The sequence below is a fragment of the Trichosurus vulpecula genome, chromosome 4 (assembly GCF_011100635.1).
Source record: "Trichosurus vulpecula isolate mTriVul1 chromosome 4, mTriVul1.pri, whole genome shotgun sequence".
Classification (NCBI taxonomy): Eukaryota; Metazoa; Chordata; class Mammalia; order Diprotodontia; family Phalangeridae; genus Trichosurus; species Trichosurus vulpecula.
This window is the reverse complement of record NC_050576.1, coordinates 26,278,579-26,299,597: the sequence shown is the minus strand read 5'-3', so window position 1 is coordinate 26,299,597 and position 21,019 is coordinate 26,278,579. Positions and strand designations below refer to the sequence as shown.

At 45.5% G+C, this 21,019-nt stretch overlaps 1 protein-coding gene across 1 annotated transcript; it reads left to right on the top strand.

Moving 5' to 3' along the window:
- Positions 1-418: 418 nt before the first annotated feature.
- Positions 419-16,754, top strand: DIO1 (iodothyronine deiodinase 1). Its single transcript, XM_036757225.1, has 4 exons — positions 419-793; positions 2,811-2,954; positions 12,817-13,016; positions 16,286-16,754. Exons 1-4 carry the CDS (start codon positions 463-465, stop codon positions 16,352-16,354), a joined length of 744 nt encoding a protein of 247 aa, XP_036613120.1. The 5' UTR covers positions 419-462; the 3' UTR covers positions 16,355-16,754.
- Positions 16,755-21,019: the final 4,265 nt, after the last annotated feature.

Below are 21,019 nucleotides of genomic sequence, written 5' to 3'. Positions count from 1 at the left end.
ACAGCTCACAAGCCCCCAGTGACGTGTTTCCCTTTACTAGTCAGACAGACGATACAATGAGTTCAAAGCAGAGACATTGAAATAGCAGAGAAAGAAGTAGCGTAAACCTAGGGCTTATTGTTCCACAAATAAAAACGTTTTTACATGTAATTGAGGAAAAAGTAAAATAGTAAATAAATAATTTAAACAAGATGCTTGTTTATTGATTGACCGATCCCCTAAAACAAATCCAGGACCCACGCTTTTCTAAGGATGTCTCTTGGGACTACAGACATAGCACATTTCACCCCTCCCACCCCAGGCACATGGCTGGGCCTCATGCCCTTCTAGCTCTACGCCCCCTTGGGATGGCCTAGCCTGCTGGGAGTGATCTGACACACTGTCCTTTTGATCTTTGTCCTCCTGTCTCTCCCTGCTCTGCAGCCTCCTTCCTGCACGGCCAGTTGGGGCTCCAACTCCACCATGGCTGGGCCGCTGCTCTGGGTCAGGCGGTTCTGGGCCTTGCTGCAGGTGGCCTTCCATGTTGTAGTGGGAAAGCTGCTGAAGACCCTTTTCCCAAACATGATGAAGAAGCATATCCTCAGCCTGGGCCAGAGAAGTAGCATCAGTCAGAACACTCAGTTTGCGTATGAGAACTGGGGCCCAACATTCTTCAGCATCCAGTATTTTTTCTTTGTCCTGAAGGTTCGGTGGCAGCGGCTGGAGGACCAGGCACTACAGGGGGGCCTGGCCCCCAACCCTCCTGTGGTCACCCTCAAGGGGGAGAGTCGCCACATCTGGGACTTCATGCATGGTCAGTGAATTGGGGAGCAGGAAATGTGGGACAAATCCCAGCTGTCACAGGCTACTATGGGACAGGTCATGTTGCCAATGTGGGCCTCAGTCTCCCCAATTTCAAATTAGGGAGACTGCCCACTTCAGTGGGCTGTCTGAGCAATCCTGTGAGTGAATGTATATGAAAACATCCTGTGGTCTGGAAAATGGTTGGCAAACTTCTTTTCTTTTTAGTCTTTGAAACCTGCCACTTAGTAGGCACTCAATAAAGATATGCTCAATTAAATTGAATTGTGGGGGTCAGTTGGCTTGGGAGGAACTCTAGCCTCTCCTTGGAAATGGATCTTAAATCATCTCATCCAAGTCTACTCCCCGCCCCCATCCCTACTTTATAGGTGAGGGGAGTGAGACTCCTGGGGGAAAAGGGACCAGGCCACCGTCACTGGGTTTATAAGTGGCAGAGCCCAGCCTCAAGCCCAGCTTTCTGGACTTCAAAGTCTGGGGGGCCTTTCGCTTCTGCCAGGTGGCAGGGGTGGACTTGAGGTGCAACTGAGTTCTGAAGAGCTGTGGAACTTCTCAGAACTAAACTTGACCAGCACGCTCTTGGTCGAATCCCTGGTGAAAACGTTACCATTGCTTCTTTGAGTAAAGACACTTCCCTTAATCCTGTGATTTGGTCACCAGGACCTATTGGGGACATCTGCTTATGCATAAACAGGCACCGGATGGGTAACCCAGTGGTTAGAAGCACCTGGGGCTGCTCTGTCCCCGAGTTGCCCTTGACCTCTCCTTGGGGCCAGGATGCACGGTTTCCATTCTGTTTGTGTGTCCCCAGAGCCCGGCCCTGAGCAGCCACTTGCTGAACTGAATCGCACTGGTTAACTTCAGGTTGCATTTGTTTGTTCAGTCGATTTTCAGTCATACCATGACCCCACGTGGGATTTTCTTGGCAAAGATACTGGAGTGGTTTGTGATTTCCCTCCCTAGCTCATTTCACAGATGAAGAAACTGAGGGTTAATGACTTGCCCAGGGTCACATGGCTGGGAAGCGTCTGAGGCCAGATATGAACTCAGGAAGATGAGTCTTCCTGACTCCGGGCCCAGCACTCCATCCAATGCACCACCTCGCTACCCTGACAGCTGCCTAGCACCCTCCTAATTTTTGCCAGACATGCACAGTATTGGGTAGAGAACACTTTAATTGCAGCTGTGCCACAAGCTGGTAATTCCCCTCTCCTCCTTGGGCCTCAGTTTCCCTATCTGTGGAACAAGGAGGATGGAAAAGATGATTAAGGTTACTTTCTACTCTAACATTCAATGCTGTGTGTTCTAGCATTCTCTATTCTATGGTCCCTCCCAGACCGAACACTCCCTCCCAGCTCTGCCACTCTCTCCCAAGGTCCTTTTCAACTTTGCCATTCTGTGTTCTAAGGCCCCTTCCAGCTCTGACATTCTCTGTTTCATAGGACCTTCCATGCTCTGGCATTCTGTGTTCTACGTCTTTCCTGGCTCTGGCATTCCCTGTTCTAAGCTTTTTCCTAGCTCTGACATTCTGTGTTCCATAGGGCCTTCCAAGTTCTGGCATGCCCTGTTCTAAGCACCCTCCAAGCTCTGATATTCCTTGTTCTAAGTCTTTCCTGGCTCTGGCATTCCCTGTTCTAAGCTGCCTCCCATCTCTGACATTCCCTGTTCTAGGTCTTTCCTGGCTCTGGCATACCCTATTCCAAGTTCCCTCTCAACCCTGACATTCCCTGTTCTAAGGCCCCTCCCAGCTCTGACATTCCCTGTTCTAGGTTCCTCCTAGCTATGACTCTTCCTGTCTTAGTTCTCTCCCAGCTCTGACATCCCCGTTCTCAGTTCCCTCGTAGCTCTGACATTCCCTGTTCTAGGTCCCTCCCAGCTCTGGCATCCCCTGTTCTAAGGCCCCTCCCATCCAAAGCAGAGAACACTATCAGTCTCAGGCCAAGGAGCCTTCTCACGGTCTCGATTGTGTGTTAATGGGCACCAGGGTTTTCACGGTTGTATTTCTTTTGCAGGCAACAGGCCTTTGGTGTTGAATTTTGGAAGCTGCACCTGACCCTCGTTTATCCTCAAGTTTGACCAGTTCCAGAAGCTCATTGAAGACTTCAGCTCCATAGCAGATTTTCTCATCATCTACATCGAGGAAGCTCACGCCGCAGGTACGAAGCCATGGTCCTGAGCGGGCGGCTGGCTGGATGTCCTCCATGATGGTAACAAGGCCTAGCTGGCCGCTGGGAGGAAAAGATGGTTTCCAAGGTCCCTTCCAACTCCAAGACTCTGTCGTTGGCAGCCAATGGTGCGGTGGTTAGAACGCTGGGCCAGGAGTCAGAAAAACCGGGGTTCCAATCTAGCATCTGTGTGACCCTGGGCAAGTCACTTAGTCTCCATTCGCCTCAATTCCCTCAGCCGTAAGTGGGGATAATAATGGCGCCTATTTCCTAGGGTTTCGTAAGGATCCAATGAGATACTATTTATAAGGTGTTTGTCACAGTGTCTGGGATATAGTAGGGGCGAGAGAGATGCTTACTGCCTTTCCCCTGATTCTTCTCCTTCTTTTTGTCAGCCTTCTATATATTTTGCTCTCAGAGATGTATGGGCCCGCAGAGATCATCTTTTTAAGAAAAGTTTAACTGATAAAAATTTAATTTAAAACTTTAAAAATATGTCGCTACCATCATCCGGTCCTCCCCATAGAACACCTCCTTCGTTATGAAGATAAATCGTTAAGTAAAACAAGTCAACATGTTCAGCATATGTGACAGCGTATACACCACTCTGCACCCATCGTCCACCACCACGACATCACGCTAATCTGAATTCCAATGTCTTTTCAGTGTTGCGTTCACCATGTACATTATTCTCTTGGCCCTGCTTTCTTCCTTCTATGCCATTTCATATGAGTCTTCCTGAGTTTCTTTGAATTCTTATTTTTTCTCACAGCATAATAATATCCCATTCCAATAATATACCACAGATTGTTCAGCTGGTCCCTAATTGATGGATACCCATCTTTTGCTCATGTGTTTGCTACCCAAAAGATCCCGTGATATTTTGGTACATGTTGGGTCTTCCCTCTCTCATTGACCTTCTCGTTAAGCCCAGCAGAAGGATCTCTGGATCAAAAAAGATGAACCACATTCCCATTTGTCTCACATAATTCTAACGGTTGGGGCAGGTCATAGCTTGGTCAACGGTGTCTTCCCAGAAGCCTTCCAACATTCCCCATCTCCTGCTGTCACCACCCAGAATCCATCTTGTCCAGTGGGTAAATCAGGCAGGCAGCTGGAGCCCCACAGTGTTCCAGAGTGCTGCCCAAGCCAGATTAAAATGTGATTGGAAAATATTTAACAAAACAAGTAAAAACATAATACAGTATAATAAAACATCGATAATGTTCATTTGCAGTTTTCTAAGTCAATATGTGGCAGGCAAGGACTGTTTCTATCTGAGTTTGCTCTACAAAATACCCAACATGTGGTCATCCAGCTATTTTTTGAAGACCTCCAGCAAAGAGAAGCCCCCCCCTCCCCTGCCCACCAAAATAGCCCACTCCATTTGGGATGGCTGTGAATGCTGGGAAGCTTTACCTTGAACCAAACTGAAACCCACCTCCCTGTGACTTTCCCTCATTACTCCTACTTCAATCAATCACCTGAGGCCAAGCAGAACAAAGCACATCTGTGTCTTTAGATAGTCCTTCAAATACTTAAAGGCTGCTATCAAGCAGCCCCACCTACCTACCCAAACCCAAGGCCTGACTTTCCTCTCCAAGTGGAGTTGTTGTTCAGTCGTGTCTGATTCTTCAAAACCCCCCATTTGGGGTTTTCTTGGCAAAGATACTGCAGTGGTCTGCCATTTCCTTCTCCAGCTCATTTTACAGATGAGGAAACTGAGGCAAATGGAGTTAAGAGACTTGCCCAGGGTCATACAGCTAGTAAGTATCTGAGGCCAGATTTGTCTTCCTGACTCCAAGGCCAGGACTCTATTCACTGCACCATTTACCTGCCCCCAATAAATGCTAGCTGTTACCTTAGCATTTCATTCATGACAGGTCTGCCTTATTCCTGGGTTACCTCTATAGAAATTTAACAATCTGTCTCACCTTTCTCTGAACTCTTAGAAATCCGCTCTTACCCATCAGACCACATCCAGCTTTCCCTGAAGTGAAATGTTAGTGCCTTGAGGGGGAGAGGGGTTGTCTGTTTTTTTCACTTTGCCTTTGTATCCCCAATGCCTAGCAGAGACTCTTGTACACTATGAGGAGGTGCCTGACAAATGTGTCTTGATTAGATTGGATTCTTCTCTAACATAAATTCTCACATGGAACTTTCTCCTAAAGTTGCCACAATTTCTCCTTTAGTAACTAGTTCCTTCTCATTGATCAGAACAAGAGCAGAAGAGGGGTTCCCTCTGCTGCCTGAATAATGAAATTATCATTCATTCAGTAGAATCCAGAATGTCCTGCTTGATCTGCTTTTGGGCAGAGAGAGAACTGATTTTTGTCTTTTCCTCATGGATGCTACCCCTGTGCCAGGCATGAGACTTATTTCCCAAACATCTCTTTCTGCCAAGGTGGTCTGTAGTATACTCCCACTGAGATATCACTCCTTGACAACCCTGGGAGTGCAGAAGCCTTCCTCCAGGACCCTCCTCTTCTCCAACTTGCACCATACATAGCTCTTACCTGGTGTAGGCAGGACCACAGACTGAGCACCCTCCCTACAGGACCCTTAGAAAAGTCCACGGCCCTCGACATGCTGGGACCAAGATCCTCAGTCCGCTTTCATTTCCACTGATGGCCTTCATGACCAATGGAGAGTGCACATTGTCTGGGAAAGCTATGTGTTTGCCATAACCATTCACTGAACTGAGGGTGGCTGAGCTAGGTTTTACTGACTTGAGGGCTTCTTGTCATAAATACTAGCTTTCAAAGGGGAGGTGAGATGGCAAAATCAGAGGAATTCCCCCCAGCCCTTCTCCACAACAGACCTCCAAGCAGATCTAGATAACATACCAGATGCGCATCTTTTGTTTTTCCTGTTACCTCAACTCAAATCAAAGTCAACTTCAAGTCATATCATTTTCCTGATGTCATGGTCCTCTTTGAAAACAAAGGACAAACACAACCTGTGAGTAGTCCAAGCTGCCTGAATGGGGATCCAGCCAGTTGGATAACTCAGCTCGACCTCTCCCTCTCCTTCTCCTCTCCAAAGGGAGGTAAATTTTGATGGCCAGAAGCTCCCCAGTTAACTTGAGGTTTACTGGCTAGATTCCTGCCTTCCTGTCCTTTTTTCCCCTCTTCTTTCTTTCTTTCCTTTCTTATTTCCTCCCTCCCTCTCTCCTTCCCTCCCTCCCTCTCTCCCTCCCTTTCTTTCTTTCTTCCTTCCTTCCTCCCTTCCTTCCTTCTTCACCCATTTCACTCTGAGGCTCATAGACTGGACCACCATAGGTCCCTGCCCAAGCTCCACTTAATGGCTATGTTTTGGGCCCTCCTGGCTCAGAGTGAATGTCAATGGTAACTGTTTCTCATTTGACCAGTAACGCTGAGCGCCTTCCCCTCCCACTTTGATTTTTTTTCTCTTTTTCCAATTAAAGGGGCCATCCCTTGACTCACTTCTTAAAGAGGCCTATTCACTGAATGGGTACTACCTCACTCAAAGTGAGAATCTGAAAAGGCTTTAGCCTGAAAGAGCCAAGGTCTCCCACTGCATCCTGGGCCATCTCCAGTCATCCTGATGAATATCAGGCCACTGGACCCAGATGGCTCTGGAGGAGAAAGTGAGGCTGGTGACCCTGCACAGCCCTCCCTTGCTCAAATCAAAGTCAACTGTAAGTCACGTCATCATTTTCCTGATGTCGTGGTCCTCTTCGAAATCGAAGGACAAACACAACGTGAGTGAAAGTATATTTGTCTAGTTTTTTCTTTCCAAAGTTGAGGTCTTCCATGTTTGCACTATTTCCATATGTTTTGGGGGATGCATTTCATTTCTAGTTTAAGGATTTTTTTCCTTTTGTTTGAAACCATTTTATGATTTCAAAAGTTAAGTATAGTACTTGAAGTCCTAACCAGAAAACATGACTTTGGTCTTAAGTTTTGAAGCCTTGATTATTTAAACTATTTTAAAATAAGTAGTTTATTACCCATGTCTTCTTTTCAACCTGTTGGCCCATATCTCACGTCCTCCCCCACCCCATCGCTTTTTACCCCACATTCTCCTTCCCTTTCTTACTTTTCTAATTCCTAATGTTCGATCATCACCCTACCACCATATAAACTCTTTGTGGCACCAGGTGTAATTACAAACAGAAATGGAGAAACCTAGAACAGCAAAGAGTCTTTCCGCTTTAGTCTTGCTTCTCTGAAAACCATGGTTAAATCATTAATTAAAATATCAAACGAAAGTGCACGTGGTGATTGCTCACCTACTGTACTGTGGACTTTAACATTGTTGGCCCCCTTTTTTTCAGCAAAAGCAAAGATTTATCTTCCATTACTGTAAATTGCTGATTTATTGATAGTGGTTTTCGATCATTGACCCCATTTCGATAAAACTGACTTTACCATCTGGGCTTGAGTTAGGTATAGAAGACAGTGGATTACCATCTTTACTGCTGTAATGTGTTAAGCATTATATGCTCATAGAAGCTAGTTAATTGTTTCTGGTGGAAAGTATTTGAGTTTCCATTTTGAATGCATTTTGACTAAACATACAATAAACTACTGATGTCCGCAAAAAAGAAAAGAAAAGAAAAGAAAACACCAGACCAAAAACTGATGGGAAAAGCCAAGAAAAAGTCACCATGAGTACTTTTTCCAGCCCAGGTTGACATGGAGGTGCAGAGAGGTCTGCAGATAGTGGAGTTGGATTTGGCCAGGAGCCCGCTTGTTCAAGGAGCATTCCTGTGCAGGAAGAGGTTGGGGACTGGACAAGTAAAGGTTCCAGACCCATATTGGGGCACCTCGAGCAAGAAAGGTGACAACTGGCCTCTTTATTGCCGACGACCTAGTTCTGAGTTACAGATCCAGGGAGGATTAAGAAAGGGACCCTACTACCTCTAATCCCACAGTCTCCTCAGTACAGGCCCTAGGCTGTGTACAGAGAGAGGATGAGTTCAGAAACAAGCAGCAGTGGCTTGGCTCAGGACCCAGAAGCAGGGCAGGGTCTCCCCTGTAGCCCCTAGCCCAGGCTTAAACCTACAGAGGAATAAGGCAGGAATGTCAGACCAAGGGGAACCTGTGATTCAGCTGGATGGTAGAGGGTAAACCCAGCAACAATCTAGTATTGTTCAGACCCAGATCCAGGTCAGGAACTTTCAGGAAGGCAGTGATCAGATTTTGCCCTGGATCAGACCACTTTGGGAGCAAAGCCTGAAGGGCCCAGGTCTGAGCTGTCCCTGAGATCCTGGAATGATATATACCATTCAGTAGCCCAGGAAAGCAGCAACCAGACTAGCCCCAACCTTTCCTCCAGATATGTGCAGAGTCTGACCATTGAGACAGTAAGCCCAAAATCAGGAAGTAGGCTGGGAGAATGAGCAAACAAAAAGAGAATTCCACCATAAAAAGCTGTTATGGTGACAGGGGTGGTGGAGGAAAAAAATTGGAAAAGAAACAAGAGATATGGAAGAAAGAATTGGAAAAGAAATGAACATTGTGGCATAAGAGGCACAAAACTTTGCCTGTGCAACAAACTCCAAGCAAATTAGAATGAATAAAAACCAGTGACTCTGTAAGGCAACAAGAAATATTAAAAACAAAGTCAAAAGAAAAGGCAAGGTATCTCATGGAAAAAAACAAATGACCTGGAAAACAGATTGAAAAAAAATGCAAGAATCTTTGTACTATCTGAAAGCCATGCCTAAAATAAAAACCAAGAAATCTTAAAAGAAAACTGCCTAGATCTTTTAGAACAAGAGGAAAAAGTAAAAACAGAAAGAACCTACCAGTTACCTCCTAAAAGAAACCCCAAGAACATCTCACTGAAAATCTAGAGCCTCCAGGCCAAAGAAAAAGATATTGCAAACAGCCAGAAAGAAAAAATTCAGCTACTGAGAAACCACAGTTAGGATTATACATGATTTAATAGCCACCACCACAGAGAAGCAGAGAACTTGGAATTCAATATTCCAAAAGCAAAGGATATAGGTTTAAAGGCCAAGAGCAGCTTATCCTGCAAAACTGAATAAATCTCTACAGGGGAAAAATGGATCTTTAATGAAATAGAAAACTTCCAAGCATTCCTAATGAAAGACCAAAGCTGCCTAGAAACTTTGAAGTGCAAACACAGGAGTTAAGAGAAATAGAAAAAGGTAAACATGAAGGAACAACCATAAGGGACTTCACAAGGATAAACTGCTTACATTCTAATGTGGGGAGATGATACATGTGTCCCCCTGAACTCTACCATCATCAGGGCTCTTAGAGGGAGTGTAATTAGACAAGACCCAGGAGGGTGATTCTGTTAGGTCCTGATGATCTTAAGAAAAGAATGGAAAAAGAAATACACTGGGGTGAGGGGGGCGGAGTGGAGGAAGACAGGAAGGCTGGAGGAAGTTATCTCATATCAGCAGGGTGCACAGATAGATGTCTACACAAACAAGGAGGAGGAGACGGCAGGAGCTACTGACACTTGAACCTCAGTCTCATGTGAATTAGTCAAAGGAGATAAGATTACACACACAAAGATTTGGGTAAAAAAAAATCTCAATGGACAGGGAAACAGGAAGGAAAAGAGAAAAGAGAACTGGGAATTAGAAGGAGGATAGATTAAGGAAGAGACTAGTCCTAAGCAGAACAAATGCTAAGGATGTATACAAATATCTGTAGCCTTTTCTGAGGTGGCAAAGAATAGGAATTTGAGGGGGCACCTGTAAATGAGTGAATGGCTGAGCAATGATGCTGTGTAAATGTGATGGATACTATGTGCTGCAAGAAATGATGAAGCGAATCGTTTCAGAGAAACCTGGGAAAACGTGAATGAACTGATGCAAAGTGAAGTGAGCAGAACCAGGAGAACAATTTGTTTAGTGACATCAATGGGAAAGATCAACAATTTTGAAAAAAAATAGAAACTCTGATCTGTGTAATCACCAACTACGATTCCAGAAGACCATGATAAACCATGCTAGCTACTTCCAGGAGAGGTGAGAGAGACTCGAGATAAAGAAGGAGACATATATGCATAGATACATATAGACATACAATACATGTATATGTACACATACATACATGTATAGTGTATCTGTGTGTATATGTAAATATGCATGTAGATACATACACATGTACATACGTGTAAATATATTGTGTTTTGTGTGCATGCGTGCGTGCGTGTGTGTGTGTGTGTCTGTGTGTGTGTGTGTGTACAGACATGCTGGGCAGCTTAACAGTCCATTGGATTACTGGCCTGGAATTCAAATTTGGCTCGGACACTTACTAGCTGTGGTACCCTGGACAAGTCACCTCACCCTGTTTGCCTCAATTTTCTCATCTGTAAAATGAGCTGGAGAAGGAAATGGCAAACCCCTCCAGTATCTTTGCCAAGAAAACCCCAGATGGGGTCACAGAGAGTCAGACACAACTGAAAATGACTGAACAACAAATATGGATGTGACCTATGCAGAAATTAGTTTTGCTTTGACTATACACGTTTATAACAGGGGTTTCGTTTTCCTTTCATTCTCAATGAGGGGGGACAGTGGTGGGGGGGGGGAGGAGAGAAGGTTGATTTTTACTGATTGAAAAAATAAAACATAATTTAAAAAATAAATATTAGCTCACTTAGCTGCCTTTGGTTGGCAGTTAGCGCAGTCCTACCCGGTCCTGAACAGAAGCTACTTTCAGGGTCCTCTAGACTGGCTTCAAATTTGAAACAGCTGGTTTGAATGGAATGTTCCCTGGATTTGGAATCAAAGGACCCAAGTTTCAGCCTCACTCTGCTACTTACCACTAGTAAATTTACTAGTCAGCTCCCTCCCCATCTCTGAGCTGCTGTTGGAGTGGACGGAGGATTCTTCACTTTTTTGCGTGTCAGGGAGCCAAGCCCCGCCCCCCCCAGCAGTTAGTCTGCTGAAACTATGGCCCCTTCTTAGAATCATGTTTTTAAAGGCAGAAAATAAAATCCACAAGATTACCAAATAAATCAATTACATTTGAAATGGTTTTATATATATATATATTTTTTAAATCCACAGACCCTAGGTTAAGACCCTCTGATTGAAGATCTCTTAATTTCCTTGCAGCTTTAAGCCTGAGTTCACCGGAGCAATCTGTTTACCAATACAGCTTCATTTATATAAACCTTATTCCCTAAATCTTTTCAAGATTCTTGATAATAAACTTAAGATCCACTTTGCTGTCTCTCTGTCTACAGGGCTTCTTGTCCCCACCTATATATGACACACTCTCTCTGTCTCTGTCTCTGTCTCTGTCTCTGTCTCTCTGTCTCTGTCTCTCTCTCTCTCTCTCCATACAAATATATGTTTGTATAGATGGAAGTATTTATTTATTTTAACATTTCAAATATATGAAGATACCTTCACTCCAGAAAATGAGAGGGAACCCGCTGTGTCCCGAGGCGGGCAGCCCATTCCATATTTGATGAGATTAAATGTTCTATTTTTTCCTCACATTGAGCTGTCATCTTCCACTTTCTGCCCTTCAGTGCCCTGTGAATAAGTTGTCCCTCTTCCCCCACGATAATGCTTCAGACACTTGAAGGCAGCCTTCACATTCCCTAGCCTTCTCTTCCCAGGCTAAACAATCCCAGTTCCTTCAGCTGACCTCCTAGTACTTGGTATATTGTAGGTACCTAATAAATACTTACTGATTGATTGATGAGGCATGAATTCAAGGTCCTTTGCCATGCTGGTCACCCTCCTCTGGTGACTTGCCATCTGATCAACATCCCTCCTAAATAATGGCCTGAGCCCAGGCCTCCATGTGTGACCTAACTGGAGTAGATAGCCACTGTCCTGGACACTCTGCCCGCAGCCCAACATCCCTTTTGGTTGACCAGGACAACTTAGTCTTTCTTCAGGCGCAGACGCCTCAGCCTGCCAAGAGGAGGGACTGGGATTAGATTTCATATGGAGATTTATGTATCTAGGTTTATAGACCCCCCAAAATTATCCAGGGACCCCATTTTTAAAATGCCCAGCTGGAGAGCCTCGAAGGCCCCTTCCATGTCAAAATCGATGATTTGATTTAGTTGTCCATGTACCTGGCACAGTCCAGGTCTTTGGACTTGCCAAGGCCTCTGTTGCTCACACCCGCTCATCTCGTTTCTGGGAGAACAGGGCAGCCCTTTTATCTATCACGTAACAAGTGGCTGAGCTCGGTGGCTGTCACAATCCTGATGCTGCCACTCACTGTTCCTTCCAGAGTGAGAGATCAGCAGCTCTTCTGAGTGAGCCTCCCCTTGCAGCTGGACCTCAGCTGCCCCCTGCACTAGAGATGCCCCGGGGAATTCGGGTCTATCAGGGGTTTCTTTTTTGGACCATAGTGAGCACATCCTGAACCTGTTTGTGGAGCCTGAGTCCCTCATTAACCACCTCAAAAGCTTATCTCAAAGAATGTTATTACTATTCATCCATCAAATTCAATTCTTCCCTTTCCCATTGCCTAGTACCTACAACTGCTAGTGCCTTCCCTGTCCAGCCTTGGAGGCTGACTAGCTGTGTGACCCTGAGCAAGTAACTTAGCCTCTCTGTGGCTCAGTTTCCCCATCTGTAACATGGGCCTAATAATTCCATTTACTATACGAGGTTGTTTCAAGGATCAGTGGCTGGCACACAGTAGATGCTTAATAATTGCTTATTTCCTTCCTTTCTTCCTCTGAAACTATCTCCAATTTACCCTGTATGTATATTGTTTGTACCTAATTGTCTGTATATTGTAGTCTCCATTAGAATATGAGCTCTTTGAGGGCAGGGAATGGGCTTTTGCTTTTCTTTAGTACGATGCCTGGCACATAGTAGGTGCTTAATAAATGCTTGTTGACTTGACTTGTCTTTCTCCTCTAGATGGCTGGGCTTTTGAAAACAATATAGACATCAAACAGCATCGCACCCTCCAGGATCGAAGGGAGGCTGCCCAGCTATTGATGGACAGGAAACCACTCTGCCCCATTGTTTTAGACACCATGGACAACCTGACCAGCAAGAAATATGCTGCACTCCCAGAACGCTTCTATGTTCTCCTGGAAGGCAGGATCCTCTTCAAGGTATGGGCGGGTGATTTCAGGTGGGCTTTTGAAATAGACTTGGAGGTCTTAAGGAACCACAAGCTCAAGGTGAGTAAACAACATGGCATGGCTATTTAGAACATTAACATAAACTTGGGAAGCATTGAGATAAATACAAACTAATGAGTTCCCTATTCAGTGGTCCCCACTTACATAGCATGCCACAGATGAGTCTCCTCTGTGGATCCAAGTACTAGGGAGCAAGTCCCAAGCAGGTTCAACTACCACAACATGTTCTCCAACTGTGTTTCACTCAACACGAACAGCCTCCCAAAGGAGAGGCGAGCAGTCAGGATCAGAACACCAGCTTCAGGCTGATGTGTTTGGGAAGTCAGTGTGGCAGGGTGGAAAAGGGCATGAGATGTGGCGTAGAGGCAAAGAGATGGGTTCAACTCCTACCTCCGGCATTTACTGCCTGTGGGACTTTGGACAAAGCTCTTCACTTTTCTAGGCTTCAGTTTCCTCATTGATAAATTAAAAGGGTGGGACCTAGGTCCCTCCTACTCTGCACCTGCAGGCCTACGATTCTCTTTCCTTCAGCCTGTATTTAATTGTCCCCCATCTCAGGGACTTGGCAGCTACTTCCACTGTGCACTCTTGTATGTGGGATGCAGCTTCTGCTGAGCCCCCAGTACTTCTGCTAGCCCATGCAAGCTATCTTCACAGCTTTGAGGGGTGCTGGAGCCAGGGTGGGGGGTGGGTAGAAAGGAACATGAAACGTACCCCAAATTATGAGCCACATAATACTGACACTTGGGGGGCAGGAGGACCAAGAGCCCTGTTTCCCATTCTCTGAAGGCCTGTCACATGGAAGAGAGCCAAGGGCAGAACCTGAAGCAGCAGATTTTGGTTTGAGATAAGAAGGCATCTCTAACTAATGGAGCTGTCCAGCACTGGGTGAGCTGGGGCACACACAGAGGTTCAAGAAGACCTGAGTTCAAATCCAGCCTTGGATACTTATTGCCTCTGTGACCCTGAGCATGAACCTCAGCACTGCCTGACTCAGTTTCCCCACCTGAAAATGGGGATCATAACAGTGCCTCCCTCAAGGAGTTGTTGTGAAGGCAAAAGGAGATAATGTTTGTAAAGTGCCTTAAAGTGCTACATACATCTGGTCATTATAATTATCAACCCGTAAGTCTCCTCTTGCTATGGAATGAAAGGCTTTTCCACATTAAAGGAATTTTGTGAATCATTGAGCAAATAGGGAAAGAATTTTTTTAAAGAGTGTTTCAACAATCCGGCTAGCCGCTGCTGTGTGGATGAAAAACCAACAACAACCAGCTCACGGAACTCAGCAAGCCCAGGTTCTTTTGATCTGCTTTACTAAGGAAAGCAATGTTTAGGGGTTAACAATCTTACTTTAATCCAGCATACAAATATCATTCACTTAGTTCGGGGGAAAAAGCCAGCTCCCTGAACCTCAGAGCAAATACAAAGTACAAACATCAACGGAGAGACCAAATATAATTCATAGTTACCAACATCTGAGTTCAGCCGGGAGCTCGGCAAGGGCTGGCCCAGAGTCATGCGATACTCCTGCTGTGGGTCAGAGCTCCAAAAAAAGAGAAAGCCAACCTCTGGTTTTATATCTTTTTCAGGGTCAAGGGTGAGTCACACATGCGACTCACCTATGTGACCTAAAATCGCCACTAAAATTCTACTTAAACCCACGTGGTCTAAAAAACCTCTGATGTCACAAACATGTCACTCAAACCCATGTAAACTAGGCTTTCCCTTGAAGCAAGGAGGCCATCAAGGACTGCTAATTTAATCAAGGAAATAAAGGCCAAACTCTTCAAGGGCACTTGGTTGAATTAAGTGCTAAGAGCCCATTTTGATTGCCAATACAAATAGCAGCAGCTATTTAAATCAATTTTAAATTTTATTGAGTATTTAATAAATTTAAATAATAAAACAGCTCTGCCCTCTCTCTTCCTGCCCACACTCCAGACAGAGCAATCCATGGGGCTATGAACAAATCCACAGAGACAGGCTGGGTAGAGAGAGTACTAAAATTCCCATTTTACAGTTGAAGTTCTGTGGAGTAAGTGACGTGTCTAAGGTTAGTCACAGACTGAATGTCTCGCTCCAAGCCCAAAGCTCTCCCCAAACTACTCTGCTGTCTCTGGCTTCTCCTTACTCAGTCTCAGTTTCTTTATCTGTAAGATGTGGGGGCAGTGGTGACCTGGATTACTGCCCTAAGTATCTCAAAGGGTATTAGTTTATCAGGTTGCTCTGCTAGGGAGTAAAGTCTCTCATACCTGCAAGAGTTAGGAGATGAAGGAAGGTACAGCTTCAGAGGTGGGGGAATGTTTAATGCCAACTATCCATTTCTAGAGGCATGTAGGTGGCTTGGTGGATACAGTGCCAGGCCTGGAGTTAGGAAGATTCATCTTCCTGAGTTCCAATGTGGCCTCAGACACTTACCAGCTGTGTGACCCTGGGCAAGTCGCTTAACCCTGCTTGCCTCAGTTTCTTCAGCTATAAAATGAGCAGGAGAAGGAACTGGCAAACCACTCCAGTATCTTTGCCAAGAAATCCCCAATGGGGTCACAAAGAGCTGGACACAACTGAAACAACTGAACAAACATTTCTATGGGGTTAAAGTCTTGGGAACTATTATCTCATTTGGCCTCACTATAAGTGTCTGCGGTAGGGCTACAGTTACAATTATCTCCTTTTACACAAAGAAGTTAAATGGTTTGCTACAATTAGTAAGTGCCCCAGGGAGAACTGGAACCCAGGACTTCTCATTCAGCCCTCTACTGTATGTCATATTCCCTTTCTCCGTGTGATGGTAGTGATGTGTTTCAGGAGCACATAGCATGGATGAGGAGGGTTGGCTGAAGATCCATGCTCTCCTGGGGCCCTTTCAGGTCTAAAGCCTATGAGTCCACGGTCCTGGGCAGCTAGAAGACACCCTAACAAGCCAACATCCCATTCATGACCAGAGTGGTGGAGTGGCTTCTCCCATGGGCAGCTGTTGCTCACTGCCTGAATTCCTGGCAGAGTGGAAAGAATCTTGGGAGTTGGGAGACCTAGGTTTGAGTCCTGGCTTTGGCACCAACCTCTTGTGTGACTCGGGCCAATTGCTTCTTCTACTCTCTCTGTCTTAACTTCCTCGCCTATAAATGCAAATCGATGGCCGGTGAAATTCCAAAGGTCCCTTCGGTTTCCAAGTATAAGGATTGAAGAGTGATCCTGCAGGCAATGCCCATCAGGAATGTTTTTTTTTTCTCTTTCAGGGTGACCCAGGCCCTTGGAATTACCACCCAGAAGAAGTCCAGGCTGTCCTGCAAAAGCTAAGCAGATAAACCACATGGAAGTTTGGCTTTTCTGGTGGCAGAGGATTAAGACTTCTTGCTTCCCAGGCACCAGATCCCACCCACTGGGCTGGAAGTGCTTGGATCATTGGCTCCAGATGTTCTCGTCTCTGCCCCTGGGTCAGTTCAGCTTGCCCAGTTACTCCCAAGTTCATTTAAGAAAGTCTGCTTTTCTGTCTTTGCAAGCCTTCTAATCCTCACGTGGGGTGGATTCCATCCAGCTGTGGAAGGATTCACTAGGCACGTTCCTGTGTGTTTCAAACCTGCTTCTGTGAATATTTATTTATGATAGTCATAGCCTAAAGCTCCGGCCAGCTGGGACTTGATGTGAGAAAATGTTTATAAGAGGCAGTGAGTACACGGGGAAGTGATTAAAAAGGATCTAAGGATACTTCGGCCTTTTCATTTTCTTTTCTACGTTTGGTGAGTGAGTGAATGAATGAATTAATGATGGAAAAAGCATTTATTAAGCACTGAGGATACAAATACAAGAGCCAGCTAGTCCCTGCCCTCAAGGGCTTACATTCTAACCTGGGCACTTAGCATTTAACAGCGGCCCGAGAAAAGCTCTTTGGAATGTGAAGTCAGTCACAGGAATAGTGGGGGAGCAATCACGAATTTATCGGCACAGCCTTTCCAGAAATAATGGGGAATGGAGGGGTGGGGGGATGTGGGGACACACGAAGGCGGCAGTGATAGGGGTCGGATGGCTGGGGTGAAGGGCGGTGTTCTGGAGCCGCCTGGAAGTGCTGGGCTCTCAGCCTTTGGGACAGCCAGGAAAGGAGTTCCAAAGGTGAGTGGCTTCATTTCCCCCTGCATGATTTCAGCCCCCCAGTCGGTGCCTATGTCTTTAGTTTCTGATCTTGCCAATCCTGCCGTCTCAAAAGTCTCAACAGTGTCTTAATGCACCCCATCACCGCCCTGCTCAAACACCTCACATGGCTCCCCAATGGCCACAAGGTAAAATAAGAACTATTTAATTAAACATGATGTCACCAGATCCTAGGCTCAACTTACTGTATCAGTGTTTAAGGAGGGACTTTCTTTTACTGTTTTCTCTTTTAGTGCTTATTTAATCAAGTGCCCTTGAAGAGTCTGGACTTTGTTTCTTTGATTGGATCAGGGGTCTTTGAAGACTAGCTTGCCTCAAGGGAAAACCTAGTTTACATGGGTTCGAGTCACATATTTGTGACGCTTTTAGGTCATGTGGGTTTGAGTCGAACATTGTGACACCCTTTGACCCTAAACAAGATATATAAACCCAGAGGTTGACATTTTTCCTCTGGGGCTCTTACTCATTGGAAGAGTGTCAGTGTGAAGACTCTGGGTAGCTGTTAAGGAGGCCCTCCCCCCTTCCCCACCCCCTTGAAGAAACCCAGATGTTTTGTTTGGGGGCTCTCACTCACTGGAAGAGTGGCGTGTGACTTGAAGAGACTCTGGGCAGCAGTTAAGATTCCCCCCCCCCCTTATAAACCCAGATGTTGATGCTTTCCTGGTAACTATGAATTGAGATTTGAATCAGACAAGTCTGTCTGTTGATGTTTGTAATTTGTTTGTATTTGCTCTCAAGTTCAGGGTGCTGGCTTTTCCTCCTGAACTAAGTGAATGATATTTGTATGTTTAATTAAAGCAAGATTGTTAGCCCCTTAAAGTTACTTTCCTTAGTAAAGCGGATCAAAGAGCCTGTGCTGGTAGCGTTCTTGTTGTTGGTCTTGTTGGGTCTTATACCCCTACAGTAGCTGCTAGCCGAATTGTGGCCACACCTTATTTCATTCTGTTCTCCTTCGTGTGTTATATGTCCCCGACAAACCAGACAGCTGGTGAGCACTTCTCTCAGCTCATACTGCACCTTCTTGGCCACGAGTGGTAAGGATAATTGTTACAGAAACATTGCCCTCCAAGCTGAAGGTTCACTCTCCCCTTATAAAACAAGGTCCCCTGGGAAAGTGGGCTCAAACTTGTACCATCAATGTAGTGGAGTGTGTGTGTGTGTGTGTGTGTGTGTGTGTGTGTGTGTGTGTGTGTGGTGTGTGTGTGAGAGAGAGAGAGAGAGAGAGAGAGAAAGACAGAGACAGAGAAGAGACAGAGACAGAGCGGGAAAGAGGGAGAGAGGAGAAGGGGAGAAAGAGACACAGAGACAAAAAGACAAAAAGAGAGCTAGAGGAGGGGGAAGTGTTAGAAACACGCTTGACACTGAAATTCAGGTATCAAGGGCAATTTATTATTATTGAGGAATTCAAAGGAATTGGTAAAGTTCTTGGCCAGGAGTGGACTCCACCCTTCTTTAGGAAGAGGGAGTGAGGAGTACAGGAGTGAGACCAACTTTATTCTGTTAGACTGGCATAGACTGATGCACCATCAGCTCAGTACCTCCCTTCAGAGAATGGATTGGTTTGCTCCCTTCTAGGTCACAATCTTCCCTATATGCCCCCAACATGCAACTCCTTGGCATGTTCCCCCCTCCTCAACATACATCCCATGTTCAAAAATGGTGGAAAACTCCTCCCTGTGGGTGTGTGAGGTAATATTCAATTAGCCAATTAAGCATGCATGGTAGCCATTTGACCCAGTTTTCTCTTCAACCCTGACCATTATCTGGCCAGTTTAGACCAGTTTTCCTAACATCCCGGATCTTCAGTTTCTGCAAAACCACAAACTCTATTCCCATTGGCTGAGGACTCTCATCCTGGTTAATTTTTACTCCTTCTTTATTCAGGCTGACACTTAATCAATTATTCTGTGGAACTCAACTCTTCTGTGGAAACCTAACTTTCCCTAACTTTTACTCATCTCTCACAGAAGGGAGAGAGAAAGAGAGAGAGGGAGAGAGAGGGAGAGAGAGAGAGGGAGAGAGAGAGAGAGAGAGAGAGAGAGAGAGAGACAGAGACAGAGAGAGAGAGAGAGAAGGGGAGGAAGGGAGGAAGGAGGGGAGGAGGGAGGAGAGAGAGGAGAGTGGAGAGAAAGAGAGACAGAGAGACAAGAGACAGATGGAGACAGAGACAAAGGGAGAGTTTCTCTCCTTTCACCACCCCCACCCCTAGGGAAATCCTTCTCTGGAGTCTCCCACTGCTGGATCCCAGCCCCACTCAAAAGTGGCTCAAAAGTGAAGTTTGTTTTTGTTCTACATGGGACAAAGGCATGTCTAACGATCTATACTTTTGAGTGACTGAACGGAGCTGCCTGGGCCTTGTGGCTAATCAGGGGTGAGAGTAGAACTCCACCCTTATGCTTTTAACAAACCGTGTTCAAAGCTGCATCTCCGAGCTCCTCCGCTTGTCACTGCTGACACAGGGGATAGAGCACTAGGCCTGGAGTTAAGAAGAACTGGGTTCAAATCCAGCCTTGAACACTCACTAGCTATGCCACTCCAAGCAAATCACTTAACCTTTGTTTGCCTTAGTTTCCCCAACTGTAAAATGGGCATAATAGCAGCACCTGCCTCCCAGGATTATTGTGAGGATGAAACAAGATTGTAAGTGTAAAGCACTTAGCCCGGTGCCTGGCACACAGTAGGCGCCACATGGATGCTTATTCCCTCCTCCCTCCCTCCTCTTCCCCAACACTTCCAATGCTCCAGTGGATGCTTCCCCTTCCCCTGCTGGATGAGGGGGCTCCCCCAGAGGGTCCCAAAGGCTTCTCCTCGCTCTAGCATTTTCTATCTTCAGTGTTCTAAGGCGACTTCCAAGTCTAATATTCAATACTCGATGCATGCTCCAAGATCTGCCCCCAGCTCTGCCTCAGTTTATCACAATCTAGGTCAAATGAAATATTTTTAAAATGCTTTGCAAACCACTATAGAAATCATCATCATCATCATTATGTTTTACTCTTTCCCTGCCCAAAATTCCCTGGTCTATGACTGCCTGGGGAGAAGGACACACAAGTTATAAGATAAACAACAATTTAAGGCCGAAAGTTCAGACGACAAGCCACACTCAAATACGTGCCTGTTCAAAGATGAGCCTTAACTGAGGGCACGACTCAAAGGTCATGGGCACGTCTGTCTTTATTTTATCCAAGGTGAACTCTGGAGCCTGCCCTTTACTTCAAAAGGGAACAATGTGTAGTGTTGAGGATAGGCTGAAGGATGCAGGGACATGTAGCCAACAGAGATATCAATCAACCGTATTATAAGAGGAGGAGGTCCATCTCTTCTCACAGCATAACCACTAACTGCCTGGCTGGCTTTGGGCAGGTCACTTACATCGTTCTCTGCCTCAGTTTCCTCATCAGGGAGTTGGAGAAGACGGCATCTAAGGTCCCTTACAGCTTAAAATCTATGATCCTATCACTTCCTGCCTGGATTATTCCATGGCCTCCTAGTTTGCCTCTCTGCATTCCATCCATCCTCTGGACGGCTGCCAATTCAAAATCCCTGAAGTATGCTTCTGACCGTGTCACTTAGAGAAAATTCTAAAATTCTGAACTTAGCAAACATCAAATAAAATGAGCATTTCCATGTATGGAGTAGAACAGAAAGAGGATTGCAATGAAATTGTGGATCTCTCTTGCTTTTCTTTAAATGTCTAATAAACCAAGTGTAACCTCCCACTGCTGTCCAGCCGTCCTCTTTTTCTCTTCTGTATCCATTTTTTAAAAAATATTTACTGACCTTTTTTTCCTTTCCTTCCTTCTTTCCTTCCCCTTTCCCCTTTT